This window comes from Camelus ferus, chromosome 22 (assembly GCF_009834535.1).
Source record: "Camelus ferus isolate YT-003-E chromosome 22, BCGSAC_Cfer_1.0, whole genome shotgun sequence".
Lineage (NCBI taxonomy): Eukaryota > Metazoa > Chordata > Mammalia > Artiodactyla > Camelidae > Camelus > Camelus ferus.
Window position 1 is genome coordinate 9,861,136 of NC_045717.1, and position 27,348 is coordinate 9,888,483.

General features: G+C 46.3%; 1 protein-coding gene across 6 annotated transcripts in view; it reads right to left on the reverse strand.

Moving 5' to 3' along the window:
• The window catches only part of TENM2 (teneurin transmembrane protein 2), an 892,554-nt gene that overhangs the window by 395,939 nt on the left and 469,267 nt on the right, over positions 1-27,348 (reverse strand). For 2 of the 6 annotated variants that reach the window (XM_032465134.1, XM_032465129.1), the window contains exons 1-2: positions 7,752-8,513; positions 7,116-7,198 (exon numbers count right to left, since the gene is read on the reverse strand). The exons of 2 other annotated variants lie outside the window; for them this stretch is intronic. In XM_032465134.1, coding sequence (XP_032321025.1) covers positions 7,116-7,131 — 16 coding nt within the window. In that variant the 5' untranslated portion in view covers positions 7,132-7,198; positions 7,752-8,513. 2 more of the 6 variants (XM_032465131.1, XM_032465130.1) reach the window with 2 other exon arrangements.

Here is a 27,348-nt window from a genome sequence, read left to right on the forward strand (position 1 = left end):
GGGGATACAGCATCAAAAATGGTGCCTGCCTCCATGGACATGATGGCAGTGCTACAGAAGTCAGATGACTGAAAACACATGTGCACATAATTGTTTTATATTGTGCTAATGTGCATTGCAAAGGATAAACTGGATCCTGAAAGGTTCAACGTGGGAGGGTGACTTTAGAAAAAACTGTCAGGGACAGCATGTGAGCTGAGATCTGAGGGATGGCAGTAGCTGACCCTATGAAGAAGCAGCAGAACTTTGTGGCAAAGAGAAGACCTCAAGTCAGCAGGACCTAGGACAAGCCCTTGACCTCACTCTAACTCATTTCCTTGTCTATAAAGTGGGGACAATAATAGGATTTCGTCCACTCAGCTGTTGTGAGGATTAAATTAGCTAATAATGAAAATTCGTTTGAGACAAAGCCTGGCGATGTACTAGTGAAGTGGTACAAAATAAGAGTCATGTCGAGGTAAAAGCATGTGCTAAGGCCCTGAGGTGGGTAAGAGCTGGGTACGTTTGAGAAACTGCAAGAAGGGTGTGGCTCTAGGATGGAGCATAAATGGAAAGGTAGTGGAAACAGAAGTTCAGGGAGTGGCAGGCATGATAGGGGGCATTGAGTCCCACATCAAGTTCAGTGAGAAGAGAGTGGAGAGGTCCCAGTGGACCTCTGAAGTTCATTGCCCCAAAGTAAGAAAATTAGTGCCTCTAATTTACCTTTTGTATCATTCCCTTATTCAATGATTCTCTGAAGTAAATCCTCAAATGGAAGAGTTTCTTTAGGTAATAAGTTTTAAATAAAGAACCCTGTTTCATTCATGCTCATTAAACTTTTTCCCCCCACCTAAATCCCTGCAATAATAAATATAATTATATCCAGCTCTAATGACTTTAGTTTCTTGAGCTGCAGGTGCTGGAATACTGTATTTATTAACATATTTTAAGCCCTTTAAAAAGACGGCATTAATTCCTATGATAATTTAGTACCCATAATACAGTTTCTGTTCTGAATAGATGTTAATCACCACAGAATGACTGATTTGCTCGTGTGTGAGCTAAGCTGTGCTCTAACTAGTAGCTAGTAACTTTTTAATTCAATATTGTCACTGAAACTGTTGATTAAAATTTAGTTGCAATAATTGTCCTTGCCCCCCACCAGCCCTGCCCTCCGAGGACTCAAACCAAGCCCCAACAATAAGATATTCTGCCCCTGAAGATGGATGAGATCATTTTGAGTGTTTGTGTTGCAAGCAATACTCTGCTCAGAAAAAACAAAGTTCTGCTAATGCCAGTTATTCTGAACCACCTTGGGTTTCTTAGCTGTTGGGTTAAAATAGCAGAAAGGAGGATGGTCACTGCAGAGATGTATACGCTAACCCAGGAGCCTGCTTGGAGGGAGACAGTAGGGTGGCCCCCTTCTGTCTTGAATGGAGGGAGGCATTCAAGTTCCTGAAACTGTGGGCCAATTTCCATGTGATGGGGTGGGGTGTGTCCTGCCAGAATCCCAGCACCCTACCAAGTTCAACTGAAATTATTATTCTTTCTTGGGAAATAAAAGGAATAATCCTATCATAAAATTTTGATCAAATGATGAAAGTGCATATGGACAAAGGAAGTAACCACTGGATGCGTCAGGTTCTGAGATCAGCGCCTTGTCATAAGAGGTATCAGAGCAGTATTGTGTTATCCCTCATTTACCCAGAGCTCAGAGAACTTTGACTCGCTCAGAGCACCAGAGCCAGCCTGCCTCTATAATCAATCAATCAGTCCATCAGTCCATCAATCATCCACGTGGGAAGGGCATTGAAAAGCATAATGAAATACATCACACAGTATTACGTGTCAAAAAAACCTCTTACTTGAAAACATAACTTTCCTTTCTTGGTGGCTTGCAGGTTGGTGAGGGGAAGTGATATCATTCACCGCTGCAGGGAAACAAATCTCTATACTGCTGTTTTCCTCTGGCAGAGTGTGTCAGGACGGGGAGAAAGGATAAACCCAGAATAGACTGGCTTCGGTCCACCAGTGTGTGGGCAAGGGCACTAGCTCTGGAGACAGAGGCAGAGAGTGCTGACCTGCTCGGCATAAATACCATGGGAGACTTGAATTTTGGGCCAGGAGAAAAAGGGGGGGGGGACAGAGAGAGAGAGAGAAAAAGAGAGAGAGAGACATCAGGTTGCTTGACAGGCAGCTGGAACCCCAAGGAGATAGATCTTTAATGACTTCACTTCCTTGAGCTTCAGGGACTGTTTAAGAACGGGGTGGGGTGGGCATAAAATACTCCATTTAAAGTTCTTTTTATTGCTGGCATATGAAACTTCCTTTTCCCCAAAATCTGAGCATGGGCTGCTCCGCACAGAGGTCTTGCATCCACAGGATGGATTTTGTTTGGTGGTCTCTGATTCCTTTTTTGCACACACCATGGGGTAGGGGCTGCATTCTACATCTGGATCAGTGTGGAGTGGAGAGAAAGGAACAGGTACAGGGCGTCACAGGCCTTGAGACTCCAAGACCTCGGGCCCTTTGGGAGCAGGAGCTGGAAAATAAATGTGAGCTTGAGCTCAGGGGACCTGGGGACACACAGAAGTTGTGGTTGGTTTGTGGAACTAGGGTTTGAGCTGATATCTTGGCCAAATTAAAAAAGAAAAATCATTATTAACATTATTCCCGCAGAGTTGAGAAGTATTACCATCCACTCTCCAGACAGATAAATTAGGCCACTGAGAGCTCAGTGTCTTGAACAAACACCAGTGCCAACACTCTTACTCAGAACCAGCAAGATGGTCAGGGCCCACGCCCCAGTTTCCCAGTGCCAGCCTGGCTCTTAACGTACAAGGGAGCCCTGACAATTCAGGAGGGAGAGCCTGTGGGATGATGGGCGGCACGCCCCTGACCGGCCTCTCCTGCGATGTGCTGCCAACAGACTCAAGCCTTCCCGGCCGGGGGCCAGATGTAGGTCAAGTGGTCCCAGAGAGTCAAGGTCAAGGTGATCATTCACAGCCTCCCTTCTAGCATCCCACCTCAGCAGGAGCCATGCTCCCCAAAGACGGCGTGGAACCCTCCAGGGCTTTCTCACAGGAATGGGAGCATCACTGCCATGACTGGAGGACAGAGAGTCAAATTGCTGGTGAGAGGATGAACAAGTGAAAAACAGAGAGAGGAAAAGCGAAACAAAACAAACAAACAAAAAATGACACCGTGGACATCACAGTTAAGCAAACAGGCCCTCGTTAGCTGTGAAAGGCTAATCGTGTGAGTCTGCATCTCCGGGGTCGGTGTTTCAACCTGCCTTTCTGATTCCGCCCCCAGAAGCCTTGACTCCATGGAGGAATCCGAACACGCCACTGCTGCATGGAGACACAGACAGCCACGTGTCAACACAAACTTACGTATTTAGGGAGCCCCCGCCCCCACCAGATTTTCAAGCACGGGCACTCAGAAATGGTAGAATTTTGGAGACATCGTGTCTCGAGACACACCGTTTATGCATATGTAAAAGCTCCTCTATAAAATCCTTTTAGATTTAAAGCAAGTCATATTTTCGCCGCAGGATGAAATCCCTCCACAGGCATCCCGTTGTCCCCGAGCAGAGGATGCCAGCCCGCAGCCCCCGGGCTCCTTCCGGGACCCTCACATTTAATTGTCTGGTCTACACAGTGACAGCCGGCACAAATTTTTCTTTTTTTTAAGTTGAATTAGACGTGGATATTGTCAAGCCTAGGAGCTCCCACGTAACCCTCTGCCCCGCTGTTTGCTGCACCAGCTCCCACTGAAATCCTGCCACAAACGGCCGGCTGCTTTAGACTTCTGAGGTGGTGGGTCAGACCGGACGGAGTGGAAAGCCATTCACGGGGGGGGCTCTGCCCACCTCTCTAGTCCAGTCTTGTGCCTCCCTCGTGCCCTGCGGACCGGCCTTACTTGACTCAGGACCTAAAGTTCCCTGCCTGATCTGCCAACTTGTGGCTGTTCTCTGGGCCCAGAAGGTGGAACCATCCGGGCTACTTCTCTGGATCAACAGCCTCTGTGAAGCCCTTCCTGACCTTCTCCTGACCTTGAGGCCTGGCTGCCCTCTCATCCGCACCCCCCCCCCCCCCGCTACTTGTGGCCATGCAAGGCTTTCCCTGCTCTGCACCAGAGACTACGCTTTCTGCATCTTCGTTGGCAGGCCTGCCCCATGAGCTAGGAGCTCCCTCCAGCTGGGGACCACATCTCATTTGCTTTTCCCCCCAGCGCCTGCTGGAGTGCCAGCACACAGATTAGGGCCCAAAAGAAGCCTTCTGAAGTGAAAAGAGCCCCTATGGATCAGGATGGTGGTCAGAGAGAGGTCATCAAGGCAGCAGATGACAGGGCAGCCGGGAATTCCTCCAGCCTTCAGGGAAAGCACACTGGGGTGAGCCTCACCGTGGGCCCCTCAGCTGGGGGAAGTCACCAGGGGGTGCCATCCAGGGGCTGCTGTCCAGGCCGCCCAAGGGAAGCCCAGCCCACCCTGCTGGGTCCCACCCTTCAGATCTGGAGGCGGTTCTGGGGAGTGGGTGGGGGTTAAGAACAGACCATCCATCCTGCCACGGCCCTCCAACCCACCCCCATCAAAGGAAACAGGGCTCTCTCCTTTGCACCCCTATTCCAGAATGCAACCTACAGGAGGGTTAAAAAAAAATTACTCAACTCAAGAAAGTACCCGTTGCTACTTAGGAAAGGGTTAAAACGATCTTTTTTCCCCAAAGGTTAAAAAAGCAACTTGCTCTTCAGGTCAGTAACTGTCATAACGATTTTTCTCTTGCCATATGCTCCTCTGAATTGCATTAATATGACATCTCTGTCTGAAGCATCTGGTCTCAGACACTTCAAGGCGTACAAGGAAGCCACCCGTTCTGGCTGAGTATGTAATAATGCGGAGGTATTCACAATGAATCTGCCATCACAAAACCAGATCCTGTGCTTACATAATTCTATGCTGGTTCTGTTTCATACAGCAGCCCAGGAATGGTGCAAGAGATAATGGAGTGGAATAGAGGCAGAACGGGGGTGGGGGGGGATGCTGGTATGTTGTATGCATATGTATGTACGCATGTGTGTATAAATACGTGTGTGTATACATATATGCACATGTTTTAAGAATTGGTAATCACCTTCATTGCTCAAATGTCAATTCTCATTTTCTGCTGAAAGGAGTTTGAACATTTAAAGTCTCAGATGAAAACTGAGCCCCACCAATCTGCAAAATGTGGACAGGGAGGTAGGACGTATCTATATTTCAGCACTTTGAAATACAAAAAGGGAAATTTTCCATCACAAGCCAAAGGCAAAGTAGCACTATCAACCACCAGCCACATTTTTCCGACTAAGAAAAGAAAAAAAAAATGTACAGGGAAGCAATGCAGTACAAAGGATCTCTTCTCTCTCGCTGGGTAATAATTTTTATCAAGCGGATACATTTCCTTCAATTTTTCCAAATATCTCACCCCACTTTCTTAAATAGTTCATTAAAAAAATTCCAAGTGGGTTAAATAAAAAGTTTGCTGTGTAACAAATGACTCCAACATTCATTCTTTCCTTGTCCTGCAGATCCTTGTGTTCATTTTGTCAGAAGCACAAAAAGTAGAAATGTGATTGCATTTGTGCTGATGCTAAACGTTAATAGATTTGCCTTAAACGCCCGCTAATAGCCCCGCTAAAATTAGCTAGCCTAGTAGTGCATGCCTAATGTGGTGGTGTTTTTGTTGTTTTACTTGCTTTTTTTGTTTCTCCTTCTTTGATCAGAGGGGAAAAAAGACCCCTAGAAAAACAGTCTGGGTCTCTGGATGTGAAACATTTCCAGTGTCACATGTGAATTCTGCAGAAAGAACATATATTTCGAAAGTATCCCACAGTTCTGACGTTCTGTCATGAAGGTGACAAATCCTAGCGCTCTAATGTTTCATTAAATTAAACATGAAATGTTTAATGTTTTGTTAAATTAAACATGAAGCCATGACTTTGCACCCGAGATCCACAGCCTTCTATCATCCCTCAGATTCCTCCAGGTCACTTCTTAGGTTATAAAAAACTGAGTTTTGTTTATTACAAGTATTGTATTTCTCTCTGCAGTTAAAATGTGCTTTCTTCTAATGCACTTATAAATAAAAACCAAGAAGCAGTCCAGTTTTTGGGTGCTTAAAACATTTCTAAATTCAGGCCCACAGAGAACACGTTGCAGACCCTTAGTTAATTCTCTTTTACAACTTATTCCCCCTTTAAATGTTTGCCACTGTGACCAAGAAGCTATCAGAAGGCAGAGCTGTTGCATTTTCATCAGATCTCAAGTCCATTTTACAGATGGGTACGTGATTGCCCAAAGAAGAGAAGGCTTGCTAGAAAACTGTTGAAACAGCTCTTTCAGACTAAAGAAATCTCAGATTAAAGAAAGATGAATAAACCAACCCCCCATCCCCACCCATGTCCTGTTCTATGATGACAGAAATTAACAAGGAAACAAGACGAAACAACAGCTCAGATTGGGGAGTGTATTTGCGCAAGCAGAGGAGTCTGCGTAAGTGTTGATGGAACTCTTTAAAGCAGCAGGCAAACAAAGCGTGGGCCCTGCTGGGGGAGGGTGGAAAGAAGCCTTGTTCCTTTTCCACCAGTTCAATCAGACGATTAAAAGCAACTTCTCCAGTTCTCAGTAATCCTTCCATAGCATTACATACGGCAAACAAAATGTCCAAATGCTACTTTACAATAACACATTTGACTGTTACTTTGTAAATGAAGGGGAAAAACATCCACCAACTATGTAGCAACTTCAAAGGGAAAAAAATACGCATGTCCCATGATGAACATGTCTGAGTATTTCCACCTTTTTCTAGTCAATGTAAGTGGGTTATAGCTTAACCCACTTAAACAGGGCCCCATAATTGTCAAACCAGCAAAAGTAGAAAGAACCATCTCTTAAAGGGCAAGTTGCACAGACCCTTCCAGTCCAACCAAACTTGACATCGATGCTTGCTCTTTGTCGACACACCAGCTCCTATCATTGGCCAAAAACTGTTAAGATACCCTGGATATGATAACACATCTCTACTCAGATCTCCTGCTCAAGAACCTGTCACCCAGCCACTTTCCCAACAGGTAGGAACATATTTGACACTTACCATTCTGAAGCTTCATGTCTGTGAGGCAAAGTAAATAAATTAAACGGATCCTGCTTTAATCTTCTTTTCTAGACCACAAATGCCTTAATCAAAAGGAAAAACAAAACAAAACAAAACAAAACAAAACAAATGTTCCCCGAGGTCCTTGCCTAAACCACAGGAGAATAAATAAAGAATAGCTGTATTTTTCACTAAATGCCCAGAGCCTGTCCCTTAAATTCAACAGAGAATTATTTCTAACATCCCTCTGCTCCACCCCCCAAGCCCCCATTTTTCCCTTCACTTCTATAATTTATGGCCAAAACAAGGCTTAAGTTACACTTTAAATCCAAATCTGGAAGATGCTTCAATTGGGTATTTGGCTTGGCAGACCTCCTGTAAAAATCCCACAAAAAAGACACACTTGTCTCCTTCCTGCAAATGAACTGTGGCATTTGTGGTCCTTTTTGCTCTCTCTCTAGTGCACACTTCGCCTTTAAATGAGCTTAAGCTGCAGGACTTCATTTGGGGTTAGCTGTCCCGCAAAGCTCATTTGGCTCTTACCATTAAGGCGAGAAGCTCTAAAAGGCTACCAAGATGCTTTTAACTATGTTTGAGGGGCCAGTCATATCTTGTTAGCAACAGCTGTACACTTACCAGGCTTTCAGGGACTTGACAGAGCTGTCCTATTCCTTCTGGGATTAGGAACACAGAATGAAATTAACCAGTCGTGAGCTGGAGCCATCCAGGCTGCACCAGATTCTCATCCTCCAAAAACCAAGTGAGGCCGCTTCCTCCCCAGTTACTCCTCTGTCGGCTTCTCCTGGCGTATACAAGCCCGCCAAGACCCTGGCTGCAGTTTCAAAACTACTCGTCAATAAAAGGATTTTAAAGGCTGTGCCGGGGAGCTGGGAGCTTCAGATCCCAGTTTGGCTTTCTCCATCAGCATTCCTCAGCAAGCCTGCACAGAGCGAGGCATGCTGCATTATTTATGTCAGCTCTAGGCTCTGGAAAACGCACACTGGCATCCTGATTGCTAAGAATCCTCATGGATACAATTAAACCGTTCCCACATATATTTTTCACCCCGCCCCCGCTTCCCAGATTCAGCCTCTTTCAGAGGAAACAAAAGCACTTTGAGGCGTGTCCCAACTCATCTGCTAGAAGCCAAGAGAGCACTGAAAAGTGGCCATGATGGCAGAGGAGCGGAGGGGAAGGGGACACTTTTCCTGGAGCGGGCAGAAGGCACTCCAGGGAGGGAAGTTCAGAGAACAGTTTGGGGAACACTCTAAAAGTGGCTTCCAGGGGGTTGGGGATATGGAAGCAGCCAAGCAGAGGCACTGCAAAAAACCATTTTGATGGGTTCATGGAAGATGGATTGAGAATGGGCTGTGTGGGGAAGGAGGGAGCATTTGGCAACACGACTAACCTCCCGAGCTGATGTCGCGCCATCACGCTCACCCAACCAACGCTCCCCGGTGCCCCATCCGAGTCACAGCACGAGACGGGAAGACCACGGACTGAGCCAGGTACAGCCCCGACGCTGGCTGGCCCCAAGTCTCCTCTTTCAGCAAAACGAACAACTCTGCACGTGGCGGTCTGCCGCCTCCCTTCTCGTCCGCGGCTCGACAACACATTCTGAGCCGGGCCTCCGAGCCCCGAGCAGAAGGAACTGCTCGCTGGCACAGGGAAGGAAAGATGGGGCAAGAACTTCCTTCTCCGTAGGAGGGGCAAGAAGGCTACGAATCTCCCCCGGTGTCTAGCTAGAAAGTCCCTGCTCGGCAGGCAGAGGTGACTTCCCTTTGTGAAAGCCTCGGGCACTGCTTAGAGAAACCACCCTTGGCAGGACCTCACAGTTAAGTCAGTTTATGTAGGCAAGACGTCGGCTTGGGGAGAGGCAACTGTCTCATCCAAGAACACAAGGAGAAAAGAGCAACCCTGCTTCTCTCCAAAGGCTTCCTTTGAACGTGTACTCCTGTGTGATGCCAGTGGTTTGTTTTTTTTTTTTTTTTTAAGGGACTGTCACTTCCAATGATTCAGTCCATCCCCACTCAGATATCTTGGGTGGAAAATTGATATCTGAGATGGAAACAATGGTAGAGAACACAGCGTAGGTCAGTGGAGCAGAGCCTGGAGGGGGCACACCCAGTCTCGGATACATCCAGTAGCAGAGCGACGGGAAATTTGCTCCAGTGCATGAAGTAGCACTTTTCTCAACTATAAAGAGATGGAAGAACAGAACACACAGCCACATACATGCATGTATTCACGTGCCGCAAAAGGATACAACCCAGGCTCCCAAATATTTGATGAATGGAAAACAGTTACAAGTTGCCCCATGGGATGGTTCCAAGTTGGAGTATTGGCTTCCTAGACCCCGAATGTTGGGTTGTCCAATCCACTGACCCTTAAGGGGGCCTTGGCCACATGCACCATTGTGCTCCCAGCCAAAAGTGATTTCTCACATCCCCTCCACTAAGGAATCCTACCCATATTGCAATTTTTCTTGGAAAGGACTTAGAAGCAACTAACAAGAGTGATGAGAAGAGAGATGATTCTCTGGAAGAAAGGTTATTCACTATTATCGTTTGTTCCTCCAGGAACTAAGCAATAATCAACTTAGAGGCTTGACCTCAGGCTAAAAATCTTGGCAGGAGTCCCCCGGAGACCCCTTTGTTGCCCTCCAGAGCTGCAGTGTGGGAGAGGCCTGAGGGGTTACCAGTCATTTGCTAACCTGTGGCCTTGGACAAGTCGTCCAACCTCCCCAGGCCTCAGTTTTCTCATCTGGAAATTGCAGTTAATGAGACCCACTTCTAGGATTCTGAGGGTTCATTCAGAAAGGTCGAGGGCTCAACCCAGTGCCCAGCACCTTGCAAGCTCACAATCAACCTTGGCTACCAGGAACTTTCGAAACGTTAGCGGTTCAGTGGCACCAAAGTGACCGTGACTGGTTCACAGATGCCCAAGCCCCGTCTCTAAGTGCTCCCCGAACAATTGGATCGTTACTGACAATCTGTGCGTGAAGTGCTGTAGTTCGCAGCAGTGTTTCCCTCAGTAAACTTGCTCAGACGAGGTGCCCCATGACAGAGATGTCAACACAAACCAAAGGAAGTATAAAAACTGAGAGTATTAAGAAGAGGATTGTGAAACATTTATTTTTTCAAAGAGGGAATGCCAACCTTTAAAAAAATCAACTGAATACCCTTATGTTAATGAAAAGGTAAACTATTTTGGAATTCTGATACCCAACATAGGGCTGCTCTGCCTGATGACGGAAGAAAAAGTGGCCCAAAGTCCTGTCTTCTAGAACCCTCCATCCACTTATCAACACCCTCTGCTTCCCCAAGCTACAAGGAACAGAGGTTGAGAACCTTTAATCTAATACAAAGCTAGCATTTTATGAAAAAAGACAAGGAGGGCCGGAGAGATTAAGGGACTCACTCAATTTCATGTCACCCAGCGCAGCTCAGCTGGAACCCACAGGTCTGACATCCTGTCAAAAGCTCCTTCCATCCCCCGCAACAAGGCCAAAGGTAAAACCAATGGAACTCACAGCCAGGTTTTTATTTCACTGTCCAATAAACTGGTTTTGGTTCAGTCCACTCTTTCTGCTTTAATTAAGCTCATGACGAGCTTAATTTTCTTTTTCTTTTTCTTTTTCCCAGAAAGTGATTCCTTTAAATTTTGATTTTAAGTTTCTCCACAAATGAGGTTTCACAGTTTTGGTGAGGCCATTTAAGGTTTCGACCGAGGTTCTTAAATCTTTTGAACGAGAAAAGCAATACTTCAAACTCTTCGTATTTTCGAATGGCTGCATTTTCATTGGATGATGGCATACGTGTTCATTACTATCTTTAAAAAATACAGATATTTGTCCATACATCTCTCCCCTAATGATCTAGTTACTAGAAAATCGTATCCTCTTCTGTCTGTACAAACACAGGAGGTCCTTAAGATGCAGTTATTTGCAGGGTGAAACACACTTCTTGCTTACATAAACGAGGACTACCAAAACGATCAGTCTTCACAAGAAGCCGGTTCTACAACATTTACCACCAAAAAAATACCCCCACGTGCTGTGACCACATCCCTGTGAACAGGTGGATTTGCACAGACACGGTCAAGGCCCTTTTTTTCCCCCCTCAGTTCAAGTTTCAAGCAACTCCATCTTCTGCTTCTCGTCAAATCACCTGAACAAAACTGCAGAATGTTGCATCATTCACTGAAGCTGTTTCTCCAGTTGGAACATGAATTACGAGTCCTTCTGAAACACATCAGCTAAATCAAGTTGTAACAGGGCCCTGCCTTATTCACCGCACAGATCACAGCTAATCGCTCTCTAACACCGGTCATGATTTTGCTTCATTAAGTTAACATTTCTCTTATTTTTTCCTCCATGGTATGTACTAAATTGGGCAGCATAAAATGCAACATTTTTTTCTCTTACCAAGTATACTTCGTCCCAGGGTAAATGACTTTGCAGGGCCACTTTTTACTGTTACTGCGTGTGTTTTGTACTTTGACAATGCTAGTCTTAAAACACAGACTTTCCTTTGTGAATAAGGAGGAGGCACTCTTGGTGGTCTTTAAATGCTAGTCCCCCCCTACCCCCAACGTGGAAGCTCAAGCTCAATTCCTAATGACGAACATCCCTGAATACATACTGTGGCAGACTACCTAAGAGGCATAGGTGTGTCTTGTTGGCAGCAGAACTGAGAAACCGTCCTTGCTTCCAGAACAACACAAGGAATGGCCTGGTGCGCCTGCCTCCTGTTCTATCAGGCAGATCGGCAGTCTAAGGTGGCCCTTTGTAAACAAGGGGCTTAAGACGTCCAAGTGGCAGAGAAGATTCAAAAATTGTATAATCCTCCTCTGAATAACTTTCTTAAATGAAGCAAAAGAGAAACAGGCATCATATTCCCTCAAGTTCAAGTTAAGCTCTTTGAAGAAGAGGACTCTTGTCCTCTTCTTGTCCACAGAAGCTAAATCAGAAACTTGGTTGACTCCAGGGACATTCCAAGTGATGGTTGGGGGAGAAGGTAACGTGGCTTCCAGGAGAGAGCTCAGAAGAGAGAACAGGGGTGGGGTAGGATGCAGCCCCACGTTCCCTCCGAAGTTGTGCCCTCTTCCTGCTCCAGGACGAGAGACCCTGCAAAGCCCTTCCTGGGGTCCTTCATGGTCATGTGGCTCTGCTGTCCGTTTTTAAACTGAGTCACCAGTGAAGGTAAGGTTTTCCTAGTGTTTCAGCCACCGTCCTCCCACCCAACTCTCCTTCTGAGCTATTCGACATCAAAAGGCAGAATCAAGATCAATTACTTATCCTAATGTTGATTGAAAGGATTTTAATGGGACTTACATGGTCATTTAGTCCAAATCCCTCGGAATATCCGCAAGGAAAAAGCAGATCAAGGAAGATAAGAGATTTTCCTAATGTCCTCAGGGCTCACGTGAGCGCTGGGGAGAGAACCCTGCACACCAATTCCTCTCGTTTATATGGATTTATGTATTTTATTTTTTTACTTTACTCTCACACCAACAGTCTTTCCACTTCCCCACCCTTTGCCATAATCTGAAAAAAGATCACCGTCAAAGTTTTCTTATTCTCTGATTTCTGTTGCCAGAGAGGAAGTTTAAAACTGGGCACTAGTCTAAGGAAAGCTTTGTAGGATGTCCAGATCCCCATTGTGGATGGGACCACGGTTATAGGAGCGGCCATTGCCCCAAAGGGCTCACAGCTGGAGAGGGGCCTCTCACGTCGAGTGGTGAAGGAAGGCCAACCTCTTAATCAGGCAGATTTGGATTGGAGTCTCTGAGCGGCCCATGCCCTAACTTTAGCTTCTGTACAAATACACCAGGGAGGTAATGGTGCCTAGTGCATCTAGCCCCTACGAAGGTCAGACTTCGTGTGCCTTGCCTGGCGTTTTCCAAAGACTCATGTAGCGAGGCAGTGTCATCACCATCTTTCCATCATGGACGTAGGTACATCCTAGGAAAGTTGCAAATTCTCCTTTAGTGCTGAAACATCCAGGGCAGGGCTCCCTCATCTGAATGATTCCCTCTCAGAAGGGCATGCCTCCTGAGCGTCGGGCAATATCCTGTCTTACACTCTCCCATTGGGAAGGGGGTTGACGGGACGTGTCGGGTTGAGGCACCATGAACATGCAACTTTCTGCTTAAACCCGCAAGGAAAGCAGGACTTCAGACAACGGGGAGCTGTGACTCAAATCGCACTGAGCCACAGGGCGTCGGTGTGGTCTGTGTCTCTGCCTGGGACGCAGGCTCACAGACTCACGCTCGTCACCACTGGCCAGGGAAGGGCAGGGTTGACCTCCACCACCTTATTCATTAAACAGGTGGGAATCGTCCGCGATCAGCGCGTCTCAGATGTTAGTCATCGTCCCACCACCTTCCGGAGCTTTGCTCTACGTCGTCCTTCCCTGCAGCTCCTACAGCTCGCGTTCAGTCCATTCCTTTGGCTCTTTCATTTATGTGGTGTTTTTCTTCAGACTGACTGATTTCTAGCTGAAGCCTCATCCTAGCTAATAAAATCCATGAAATCTCAGCTTAGAAGTGCTGGCTGTATGTAACCACACACATATATACTTGCTTGTGTGTGTGTGTGTGTGTGTGTGTGTGTGTGTGTGTAAACACACATACTATTGCTAATATGCATTACAATAACTTAATAAATATTAAAATAAATATAATTTTAAAATTCAACTCTGTGCCTCTTGAGGACGTCTTGTATATCTGTACCCCACACACTGGCACCTGAACATATGTTTGGAAATCCTGTCCTAAATGAAACCTTTTTTAAAAAAATTTAATTAAATTGATTAAAAATTTTTTTATGGGGGGGTAATTAGATTTATCTATTTATTTTTTTAACAGAGGTGCTGGGGATTGAACCCAGGACCCCGTGCATGTTAAGCGTGTGCTCTACCCCAGAGATGTACCCCTCTTCCCTGCAACTTTCTTTTCCTTTTTGTTTGTTTGTTTTTTTTTTTTTTGGACCAGCAGAGCCCCTGCTTTGTGCCTTGTTCTTGTCAGAATGCAGTGCCTCGGAGTGAAATGTCACCAGGAAAAGAAATGCTCTAAACATGAAGTTCCGATTATGTCCTATAGGCTGGACAGAGAACTCAGAGACAAGACCACATGCTACTTTTCATCCTGGGGACCGGATGCTCGAAGGCGTCAAAGTGCTATTTGTTTTCTGACAGGCTGCTTGGACTTGGCACCATGTAAATCCAGAGTGTTTGTAGAGGTTCCCTCGGGGACAAAGGAAAAATCATCTGTATAGATCAGACGTGTATTAGCCGCATTAGCGATTGGTCCCTGGGGGCTGATAAAGACCTTTTAAGACAGATCTCACTGCACAGCTTTTTCAGGGCTTTCATTGAACTAGCCTGGGGTATCATGGGTTTGGACCTTTCTTCCCATCCTAAGTGTCAGAAGAGAAAGGTGGAAGCTGAGAAGCTGGGTTGAGAAGGGCCACCTTCATCGGAGGCAAACCTCAGTACCACGTCCATGCTCCCTTCCCCCGACAATATTTCATGTTCCCAGAGTCGTAAGAAAACGTATCTGTTGCCTTTCCTGCATTCCTGTGATGTGTAGGATGGCAGAAAGATTATTACAGCACAAGTTCAAGAATTTAAAAGTTCATCACCTTCTCAATTTAGAAAGCTCACGTGTAGTTATTAGGCCTTAGGAAGGCACCACAGGCCTAAAATGACCCAGGAGCCCAGAGCCCTGTTCCTGAGACATCTGTGCGGGGGGTGGGGGGTGCAGGGAGGGAGGGGGTGCTTGGGCCCATGGCCGCCCGGCCTGCGGACTGAGCCAGGGAGTGGAGGCCTCAATCCTCCACTTCTTGTCCATAGAACGTTTGTCCCAGTTGTAAACTCAGAAGTAAAATCCAAGTTTATAACAGGATGGATTCTCCCTGCGTTCTCAGTACTCCAGGGTTTTCCCCCATAGCACAGGGGTTCCTAGGGCTTAGCTCAGTTCCACGTGTGTGCACGCAGACGTGTGTGTGTCTGTGTGTGCACACAGGAACGGTAAGCTCTCTAGTAAGGCAACTCCCTTTCAGGACCCTGGGCAGTGACATGATGGTCCTCCGTCCTCCGAAGGCCTTCCAAGTCATTTATCTGGGTTGCTCTGACTATTTTCCTTTCCCTTCCGGACACATTTCAGACACTTATACCATCTTCCAGCATCCTCCTCACCCCCGCTAACCGGGATGCACGCAGCCCTCCTCAGAATGGAGGCGCCCAGGCCCTGCTCGTGAAGACACAGGAGCCACTGGCCACAGCAAGGGTCCCCAGGGAACTCTGACACTTTCCAGGGCGGGATGCAAACCTCTGCATTTTTAGCAGCTGCTTCAGGAGAGTTCAACTTGAGGCAAAATGGTTAAGGAAGAAATGAGTGGTGCTCTCTGGCCTCACACATCATCACACAATCTCATCCCCTGTGGCCGTACCTTTTCTTGGAGACCCCGAGTCCTGGGGACACCATCACCAGTCTGTGTGCCATCCTGGACGCCTCGCTATGGCTCACAGACACATTACTGCTTCTTCTCCGCCCCCCTCCCCCACCGCTGCCTTGCCCCGTAGTCCTGTTCCTGGGCCGTCAGAGACATCGCCCAGCAAAGCGGTTTTCCATGACCTGTAAGTATGAGACGCAGATGTCCTTAGACACAAGCCTGGTGGAAATGGCAGCTGCGAGTTAATGTCTGCTTCAGCCACCTGCCCATGGAGCATCCTTTCCAGACACAGCCAGACACTGAGTGGGAAACACTCAGGTGGTCACTTAAGATGACTCTCAGAAATCCTAGGGCCTTAGACTTGATACAGAAGCATTACATTTCCACAAGCAGCATCCACCAATAGATAAAAAATTAAAATCTTCAACCCTTCCATTTCTAGTCCACAGACAGGATATCAGATCCCCGAGAGTTCCACCCAGGCACCTCTGCCAGGGCAGTGCCCACCCTCGGCAGGGTAGTAATTTTTTCCAGGGAGGTCTGCAGGGCAAACTTACTGTTTCCCACAAGGACAGAAGCAATTCCAAGTGGAAACAGCAGCAGCCTCCCTGCTGAAATCTCCCCCCGGGGCCGCATCGCCCACAGGACAAGAGCTTCCTTGCATCCGCCCTCTTCGCCTCCCCGACCACCGCCCGCCTTTCGCCCCGTGCTGCGGGAATACTGCATTTCTTGCAAGATCCTCGTCCCAGGTCACACTTTAAGACTCTATGTATGAGGTTGTCTCTTGTGGGCAAGGTTTTTCTTCCATTCCTCTATTTCTTAAGAGTAGGAAATAATTCCTATTCATCCTCCAAAACCCACTCACACCCTTGCTTTTGAGGGGTTTTTCCACGTCCTTTGCACTCCAGACATGACCGTCTAACCTTGACATCAAATGACTTGCTCCCTGCAGAGCACTCCCAACAGTGACCAGCACAGAGCAGGTGCCCAGTGATTTTTAAAAAGCTGTAAGTACTACCTCGTCACTGCGTTAAACCACCTTATGCCTGCAGCGGCCCCTATTAGACAGGATGCTCCTGTCTACGACTTGCTGAGTCACTCATGTCCTGCCAATGTCTGGCACACAGTGGGTCTCAGAGAGGATGTGCTGAACCGAAAGGGACTAACGCAGTCTGAGGGCCTTGGGAATGCTACGTGGTGCCTGGTTCCCTGTGGCAGGGACCCAGCCTGCAAAACATTTGGAGGCTCTTCTCAGTTCTGTTCCCAGTCCAATGTCTCATGCTTGCCTGTCGTTCTATCTGGGCACAGCTGTCTGGGCGCTTGACATAGCAGGCCAGGGCCCAGAAGCCACACGTCCTAGAGCGCAAGACAAGAGCTGGGCCCTTTCCTTCCATTATTCTCATCAAGCTCTGTGTTCCAGCACCTTCCCTTAATCTGATTGAAGAGGGGCCCTCATAGCAGGGCAGAAGCAAAGAATGAAGCCAGTTCTTCAAGGAGCCATTCACCTTAATGGCGATTTTTTTTTATTTTATTTTTTTTTTTTGCTGTCCATCACAACAAGTGCGGCCCCTGACTGGGGCCGACCGCTGCTCTTGGATGCAAGCGTCAGGGCCTGCCTGAAGTTGCCGGTGTTCTGCAGCACAAGTCAGCCCTTCCTGATTTAATTAGAGTTTTTTCCTCTCTCTCTCTCTCTCTCTCTTGACCTTCTGCTTGATTATGTAGTAAAGTATTCCTGGGGAGCAATAATCCTATAAACTCGACATCAGCCCTCACAGCTCTGAAAACGACAGAGCTGTCAAAATTTCAGCCTTACAACTTCCAGACAGGATCAGCTGAGAGATACGATAAACGGGAGAGAAACAGAAGGACCAAGACCCGTTCAGAGTTTAAAAAAAAAAAAAAAAAAAGAAGAGTTAAATAAATGAAAGGACCCCAATAAGGATGACGGAAGCTTTCAATTTCAGGATACACAGGAAACTTGTGCCTTTCTGCCTGGGCCATTAACACAGTGATTTAGTAATTTCCGTGGGAGCTGCCAGCCCCTTGGAATGCTATTAGTGTCAGAGTCAGGGAAAATGAGGAAGGCTTTTTTTTTCCTCCCACAGTATGCAAACAGAAGCTTAAAAACATGTTTGCATTTGGATTGGATGATCTAAACCAACAAAGTTCAACCTTTTCACTGGGAGCTGGGAGCTGTTTGACAAGACCGACTTTTTATCAGGCAGGTTCAAAGTCTACACACTGCAGAGGTTTCCTTAATAAGAGGGACTAATAAGATTATTTCCTTAAAGATCTAACTTGAGCACCCGTCCTCCTATTAGACAGCAGAGTCGATTCATTCTAGAAATTGCTTACCTTCAAAAGAAGAGCTCTGTTGATTGGAGCAGGGCCCCAGCATGGCACACTGAGATGCTATTAGCAGGATTCTCATTTGGATTTGAAGTGGCTATTATTTTTGTCTCTTTTTTTCCCTGGATTTTCTCTTTCTGTCACCAACAAAATTAATTTCCCAAACTAAATACAAAGACTGCATTTCAGTGAGATGGCGTCAGAATCACGGCTGTTCCACCTGTCCTCAAAATCTCTCTAAACATCTTGCCTCCCCTTGGGGACATATTTAGCTAGCTACCAAAAAGAAAAAAAAAAAACAAAAAAAACTCTGGTAAATGTAGACATGTTTCTGGGCGAGCAGGCTTTAACGTAAGGAGAGAGAAATGGGGCGCGTCTGTGTTAAGTACACAGAAGAACAGAGCAAAGGGCTCTATTCAGAAAATTTTTTCCAGGCTTCTCTTTTGACCCATTTGGGATCATAACCCAAAATCTTCAGTCGAAGGGGGAGGTTTGAGGAAGAAAGACCGTGTGATCATCCAATTGAATTCCCTTGGACGTCCCACCCCCTGCCTTCCCGTACCATGGTTTCTGTGAGCTGCTGAAATAATGAGCCATTTTCAGTCTCCCAGCCCTGGGTGGGATGACGGTCACCCATTTATTTAAAAGTGGCCCTGTTTGTCGAAAAGTGATTTAAAAATGGGGGCCATTTAAGCAGGTCGCTGTATTTCTCAAAGGTGAACTGGTGATCAGAGTATGATATTTAATGGTCTAAAAGAGGCAAGAGAAAAATTTTCTCCTGATGGAAATGGAGTTGATCTTCTAAGGAGAGAGGACCGAAGCCATCTGTGGAACTTGGTCCTTTCTGGCCGCCAATGACTGAATCATGTAGAGCTCTGTGTCCTTATCCCTAGCACCTGGAGGACACCGCATTTCACTGACTCCGTGATACGCATTTCCTTGCTCATTTTAACATTTCTGAAGTAGGAATTCCTCTTGTAACTCACGGCATGCTGTAGTTTAACTGGCAAAGGTTTTTCCTCTCTTACAACAGCGAGTTATTTTGCAAGTGAGTGCATTTTAGAGTTGATGAACTATTTTCAGAGACACTTAGGAAATCTTGCTTGGATAAATGACTGAATAAATGGGCCGTCTCCTCAAGGGACTCCCAATACTTAAGGGAACAATTATATTTAACGACCAAAAAAACCTTCCAACTTTTGCATCATTGACTGGGATATAATTTTTTAAAAAAATCCTATACAGATATGATAAAAATGAAACAATACAACAAATACAAAGCAATGAAGTCTGAAAGGTAGGGGGAAAAAAGACCAGGCAGTTCCACTTTATCTCTCTTGCAATAAATGGGATGCTAAAAGAAAGAGAACTGACATTTGCTATTTCAGGCACTTTCTCCATAGTTTCTTTCAGAAGGTCCACGCAGTAGAAGTTACTAGTTATTTCACAGATGAGGTAACTGGACCTTAGAGGCTAAGACACTCTCGCAAGATCCGATACCTGGCAAATATAAAAGTCAGGTTGAACCCAGATCTTTCAGACACAGGTTTTCCACTACGTCCTGCTGATTCTCAAGAGCAGTTCTGACTAGGGACTGGGTGGTATTCATTTAATCAAGTTTATTTGCACCAGAAACAAGTGCTCAGAGCAGAGCTGCTTCTGCTGTTTTAATACCCTAGGATGGTAGTTTCTGAACCAACTTCACACTGGAATCTCCTAGGGATCTTTAAAAAAAAAAATTCAGATACCTGGATCCCACCCCTACATTCTGATTTCCCCGCTGTGGGGTGTGACCCGGGCATTCAGATCTGAAAAGCTTCCCAGACGATTCTAATGCCCAGCAAAGCCTGGGAACCACTGATCTCAGTGGTTTTCCCGTTGCTCCAGGGAAACGAGACAGACAACTCCTTCCTGGTGGGGAAATGTGCATGAACAATCACAAACAGGGCCTCTTCACCAACTCGCTATGACTCTGCTCTCTCGTAAATCATACCCGTCATATTTTAAGAGGCTCTGTCTCTTTTTTAAAAATTGTATTTATATTACGTCCCTTTAGTTCATTTTCCCAGAGACTTGCTAATGACAGTTCATGGAATCAAAGTAAAAGGAATCTGGTGTGTTACTGACCTTGGAGTCTCGAGTTAACACAGACCCTTGCCTTCTTGTTTTATGTACTGCTCGAAGGAGCTTGACCAATGCCCAGTTTTCTGGAGAACCACCACGCCCTGCTCTTGGTTTATGTAGTGAGTGAGCTGAATGGCCACATCCCTAGGCCTAGCCAGTTGCTCTGGTTCACCTCCATCCCAGAGCAATCAGTTCAGGGGTGCGCCCATGACCCCAGTGGAGGCCAGGGCTGTTACTGGAGTAGTTGGGGAATCGTGTAGTAAAGGGTTACCCTTACTCAAAAAGAGGTCTGGCCTTTGTCCTTGGCTCTTGAGAGGTGACCTGAAAGCCCTTGGAATGTTCTGCCCAGTAAGAGTCTCTGTCTACCTGGAGGCCTTGAGCCACACTGGATAGTCTAACAATGTGATGTTTGGTGGGAGCTTTGGACCATGTGGTGTCACCCCTGGAAAGACTGGACACTGAAGGTCAGCACATGGGTGATCAACCATGTGTCTGTGACTGAGCCCCAGTAAAAACTCTGGGCTCTGAGACTGGGGAGCGCTCCCCTGGTTGGTAATACTCTGAATGTGGTCACACACTGTTACCTGGACAAGTCAGTGCTGTCCCTGGCTGTACTGGGGAGCACGTCTGGAAGCTTTGCTTTGGGAACTTCCCTGGACTGTGTTTCATGAGTTTCTTCCCTTGATTTAATTTAATCTGTATCCTTTTATGGTAATAAACCGCAATTATGAATGTAAGAGCTGTCAGTGAGTTCTGTTAGCAAATTATCAAAACTGAAGGCGATTTTGGGGACTCCCAAGCTTTGCAGTCAATGTCAGAAGTGAAGGTGATCTTGTGGACTTTCCTGACTCTACAGGCAGAGAATCTTCTTTTCCATGGGACTCAGTCCTCCCAGGACGTCAGCTGGAGTTGCCGGAGTCCATTTTGGTCATCAAAGAAAACACCAATGGGGAAGACAAGGGTCCCGTTTGAGCCCCTGAAATCTAACCTGCCTGGAGGCACACCTGGACTCCTTAACGAGCAAAGAAACTCTTTTTTCCTTAAGCCCACTCTTACTTGAGATGCTCTCATTTGTAATACACTACATGACTTCATTAGGTTCTTGTAAAGAATCAATTAAACGGCATGATGTGTGAAAGGGCTTAGTATAATATCTGGAACTTAGGGGCTTGATGCATGCTAGCCAATTAATAATTATTATTACAGTCATTTTGATTTTTAATCTTTTCCTATTGAAAAAATTTTTTTAAAGCTTGATGATCCTAAAATCAGACAAGGATGTGCTGGCGATGCTGACTCCAGGGGACTTGGTCCTGTCTCTGCCTCCAGACCTCTCACAGCTGGGCTGGCACCCCCGTGGCCTACTCACCTGCCTGTCCCTGCTCCTCTTAACTCCCGTGTTTCAGATACGTTTGGGAGCGCACTTAGGACTGTCTGTGATAAAATATGCATATTTCCTGAAACCCGAAGTATTCTTGCTGAATGTAATAAGTGGAAGGTTATCTTACAGGAAATGAAAATCTAAGATTAATACTCTCCGATGCCATCTAGTCCCCTTGGGACAATTACTCACTGCATTACAGCAAAATAAACTTGCAAAATGTGGGAATCAGTTTTCTCCTTGGGTTTCTAGGATAAGCGAAGTCCTGAAACTACTCAAAGTCGGCTCCTGGCTGCCAGACCCGCCACCTTAACTCACGAAAGAGGCATCAGATTTTCCAGAACACGAGACTTTAAACCAATTCATGGCCATTTCCTCAGTGCTGAGCAAAAGTATAGAAAAATAAAACATCGATTTAAAGCCAATCGTCCATCAATAGTTACTGATCACTATTTACTAACACTGTGAGAGGTAAGTTACATCACCACTGACCCCAAGGAACTTTTAACATTCATTTATCCCTTCTTCAGTCATCAACTGTCTACTGAACGTTACTCTGGGCCGAGCACTCTGCTGGATGCTAGGAAACAAAACGCCCTGAGGGACTTAGTTTTAAAGAGCAGCAAATCCCAAATACGGTTCATTCCAAGAATCACAGAAAACTTTTATACATCTACAGGCATCTGAGCCCTTTACTTCATCCTATTGTATGAAAAATTTCTCAGGGGACCGGAAACCTATTGTCAGTAAGTAGCTCCCCTGACTGTGTGCTTCACCAAGTTGGAGAACCACGGGGAGAGATGATGAAACAAACATGAAAACAATCAAACACAAGGCAGCGTCTGTGTGCTAACGGGGCGGATGAGCGGCGCACGGAGGGGTGAGCCGAGGGAGAGGTCACTCCAGACAAGGCCCCTCTGACACCCTCCCGGCTGCTATGTAGTTATGACCTAGTCTGAGTTTATTCAACCCTCACATCATGATGCCTCCCCAAGCATTTAACAGACCTGTGGAGTTCACTCCCAGGTGGAGAGTCACCAAGATGAGTCAGGCAGGCTCGTCCACACATAGCCTCACCCAAGGCCTCCGACACCGCGCGGCTCAAAGGACAAAGTCTTAGAACTTCCACAGCCATAAGCATCCTTGCCTTAAATATAGAAGGACCTGAGAAGATTCATTCATCCCCTCCTTCAGTCAAGAAATTTCTGCTGAAATTTCCTCTGGGCCAAGCACTCTGCTAGATGCTAGGAAACACAACGCCCTGATGGACTTAGATTTAAAGAGCAGCAAATCCCAAATATGGTTCATTCCAAGACTCACAGGAAAGCCTTATAAATATACAAGGATCGGAGGTGCTTTCGTTGGCTTTATTTTTGAGCGGATGTGAAGTGCAACATTGGTGCATCTTTTCCCCTTGGGCCACATGTTTTCAAATTTTCTTTCCTAGAAATAGAAGCAGTGCTCCGGCCCTGGGGCTGCCCCAGCTTGCTGTGCCTCGATTCATTTGTCTAGAGGTGGAATGAAGGGCAGTCTTTAAAGGAGGGGACGGGGTGGCGAGACAGACCTGGGTATCGTTCTTAGCTTCGCCATCTGCTGTGGAGCGACTCTGAAAGGATGCATTTCACGTCTCCAAATCTCAGTTTCCTAATCTTAATAAAAGGAGAGCGCCCAGGGTGAGGCTTAAATGAGATAATGCATGTGAAGAGAATCAAACTGAATATATGGTCAACAAGTGGCAGAGATGATAGTAATATTGTTTCAATACACTGGCTACGAAAGGCTTAATATCTTCAGTGTAAGACGGGTAACTCAAGGAGGGGGTTCTTCCTCCTGCCACCCACAATGAGCTGCACTGTTTCAGATCTCAGCGTGGGATGTCAAAGGACAGTGAAATGGAGCAGCTCAGCAAACTGGGCTTCACTGCCGTCAAAGACCATCTTTCCTCGCTCTCTCTGTTTCTTCTCAGGCAACAGCAACTATGTTATAATAGTGTAATGGAAACTAGAGAAAGAAATTTAAATTCATTTTTAGAATAAGGTATTACAAAATATGCTTCCACGGTTTTCAAATAAAAGAATGTTATCCATTAGCCAATTTTGGAGGCGGTTTGTATGCTAACTAAAAATAAATTGGGCAAGCATGAGGTAACTCTGATACGATGGAAGTATTTTAAAATTGGATTTGGGGGATACTGTGCAACTGTATACAGTTACTGAAAATCATTACATTGTATACTTACAATGGGTGAAATTTTTGGCATAAAAATTACATTTCCATAAAGAGATATGGCAACTTAAAATAAAGAAATAAAGAGGAAGGAAGGAAGGAAGGGAGAAAAGAAGAAAGGATGAGGTTAAACTATGAATTGTAAGTATTCATCCCTCTGTTTTAAACAGGAACATTACTTTGACAAACTCTAAAGCATCAGATCCATGCCCTGGTAATGGGCAATTTGGAGTTCCTACGGACCTGGTCCTTCTCTGACTGATGATCTGATCTCAACACAGAAAGCAGAGCTGCTCCTGGAAATACAAGTAGAGAATGGCAAAACCACCACTGGTTCATTTCTGTCTTTGCTGAAGACTCTTCTCCCTGGCTGACTCCTGCAGGACTGTCTTAACACTCTTTAAATCTTTCGTTGATCAAAATCTACTTACTAATCTTTCTCTGCTCAAAGGAGCAGAGAAGGCAAGTCAGGCAAAGGTAGACAGATCTGAACATGCTCCGGATGTCTCTCCCTCTGGAAGACCCCCTCACTGGTGGAATTTTAGGTGCCAGACCACAGGTCCTGAGAACAACGGGGCATCCTCTAGTCCTTTCTATCTCCCCTTGGACATGACCACAGAAGAGAAATCTGGCTCAGGCAGATAGAATGTTCACCATGTAAGAGGTAGAGAATTTGATAAAATCAAAGTAGTGACTTTTAGCAATTACTGATTTGCCACTTTTCCTGTCTCTGCCCGCGGCGCTCCCTAATGCCTCCGACATCAGGTATTTAGCTTCATCAGCACCGAAATCTCTGCTCGTACATGCCTGCAGTTGGCAACTGTTCTTGCAAGCACTCGTTTGATTCTTTGAATATTCAGACTTAATACACCATCATTTCTAAGAGTCATGCAAGTTGAACATACGGCATCCCAGGAAATAGTGGTTAGTCTCATAGTGAAAGAATGAAGGTTGCTGGGTATGAATCTTGTTTGGACCACACTGGTGGCACTCCCATGCACGTACAATCACTCAAACCAACATGAGCGCCCGATCACTTCAATGGAAAGCAGGGAGAACCTACTTAAATGATCAGAAGATGCAAGAGAGAACCCTCCCACCAGACACTTCCAACAATATGTGCACGGCCTGGTGTATAACCATATAATTATCTCGAGCTGTAAGGGAATCCTCCGACAAATGTTCTGAGATGCCTTAAGGAGGAAGATACACCGGACGAGTCTACAGCTCAAACATGTTCTCAAAGAAAAGAAAAAAAAATCTACATTTTCATACTCCCCTCTGCCACATTTTATGATTCTGCTGTCCTCTGAAGCTCAGTGTATTACTCTCTAGGAAGACCACACATTTTAAGGAACTGGAATGATTTAATGAATGTGGTCAAAATACGCTGTTTCACATCCTAAGGTCTCGGAGGTGGCTTCACATTGTCACCTCCTTTAGTAACTCCCAGGGGAAGAGGTTACCGTGGGCGAGTCATGGAAGGGTCACGAAATATTCTGGAAGAAATGTTAAGTGTGAAGGTAGGATTGGTCTCGACCCACACTCCTCACTGAAGTCCCAAGCATCTTGAACCATGAAGAACTCCATACTTACTGTGTTTTGTTTTTTTTCTCTCCAATTTTATCAGCCCTAACCTCTCCCCATCTTTCAGCCCCACCTAACTCTCTAAGCCGGGTGGAAGTAGCCAGGCCTCATGCCCCTACCAGCCCATGTATACAAATCACAAATATGGGCCAGATTCGTGATATTCTCTCAAGAGACACTCCCCCCACCCCCTGCCAATATTTGATTCCAACCCGCCTTACTTCACGCTTGCTTCCCTGGTTCTCCAGTTGCCTGTCCCTCCGTTTCAATCCCAACGCTTCCGGGGTTTCCCCCAACACGGATCTCATTATCTGCCAAGTCTTTGTCCTCTTCTCTCCATCCTGCCCCCTTCTGTTCACCGCTCTATTAATGCCACTCCCCTTGCTCCACTGTATGCATCTGTTTCAAAGACTGCCACTCCCCACTAACTGCTAGTTTCCTGAGCGAATGAAACAGGTGTTATTTCCGTACGTTCAAGGCCTAACACCCTGCTGGGCTCATTCCAGGCACTAACTTCTTGCCTGAGGAATGAATCAACAGGGTCCTTCACAAACCAGCCACCAAGAAAAATATAAAGTTAAAGAAATAAATGATTCCTTTAGCAGCCAGAATTATTTCTTTACAAAATGCAAAATTGCCCCAATATTCTCAGTCCCTATAGCTTTGGGACACTTTGACCCTGGAGACAGAGAATATTTTTCCCCAAATGCAGAACTTTCAAAATATAGGGGGAAAAATGATCATTTGGGATTGGAGCATTATTTTTCAAGGCAGTGGTTGGGAGACACATAAAAACACAGTCCAGAACAAAGGAAGAGCTAATAAACTCCAGAAATCAGCCTATTCATCTGTGGAGACCACCGAGTCTCTCACTGCGTCACTTAAAATGAATCTGGTTCCTGAAGGAATCTATTCACTAGGGGATCAAGAAAGGCCTCTTTGGTGATTGAAGGGACCCCCAGAGAGAGAGCGACGGGAGACACAAACAGGGTCGGTGTGCTCTGTCGCAGTCGGCACGGCCTCGTGGGAAGCACATGGAAAGCCAGCAGCCCTTGGCGAAGCCCACGGGGCCGCCAGCATTCCTGTGCTGATGCCCGACAGAACCGAAATTCCGTGGAAATGAAGTAGCAGCTCATGTGAGCTGCAAGACTCGAACACTAACGCGCAGCCTAATGAGCATATTCTGACTGCAGGCTCTGCTCGTTAACTGTTGAAGATATTTTCACAAGGCTTTGGGTATGGCAGGTTCGTGCGAGTTTCGCAGCGTCTGGGCTGAAAGGGATCTCTGTGTAAGCCCGGCTCGAGCAAGTCACCTGACTCCTGTCAGTGATTAGAAATGGAATCAGAGCGCGTTCTGGACTTGGGTGTTCCTTGACAAAGCCCACTGGGGTTTTGCAGAAACCAGAAGGTGAACAGCTTCGCCAGGGTTGGTGAAGAGAGAACGGCCGTCAGGCTCCTACCAGAGGGACGCACGGCGCTCCTCTGATCTGTGAAACGAAACCTGACTCAAGGCTTGCCTGGAACGGGAGCTGAGAAGGTTCTGGCGTGACATCAGTGGCGCTCGGCGAGAGCAAGTTTTGAAGGGAACACGTGCACCTTGGGCAGATTAAACGAACCTGTCAGCTGTCCAGCCAGAAGTGTTATCCTCATGCGGGTAAACCCCATCATCCTAATTTTCCAGAAAAGGTTCTTGAGGTCAAGAGGGGCCAGTGGGACCGACAAGCCGCTCAGCTATCTGGTGAACATGGGGCTGCATGGAAATGTATTCCTGACATTTGTAACTACAAGCTATGACGCTGTTGCTGCTTTTGCGTTGGTTTGGGCTCTGTACACGGGGGCTTGGTATTTACATGGCGCAGTTATGCCCATTTCCTCACTCTGACCTGCACACGACCCCCGGTACTAACGAGGACCAGACTCCATCCGTGGGGAATCTCAGCTGGGAGTGCTCAGTGGTGACCGGGGGTGGTTATTAAAATGCACATCCCTTGGCCCCACCCCAGACCTACTGGGAGAGAATCTATAGGGTGGGACCCAGGCATCTGAATTTTAATAAAGAAAAACAAAGCCAAAATCTCCCATGTATCTGATATCCATCAAACCACTGT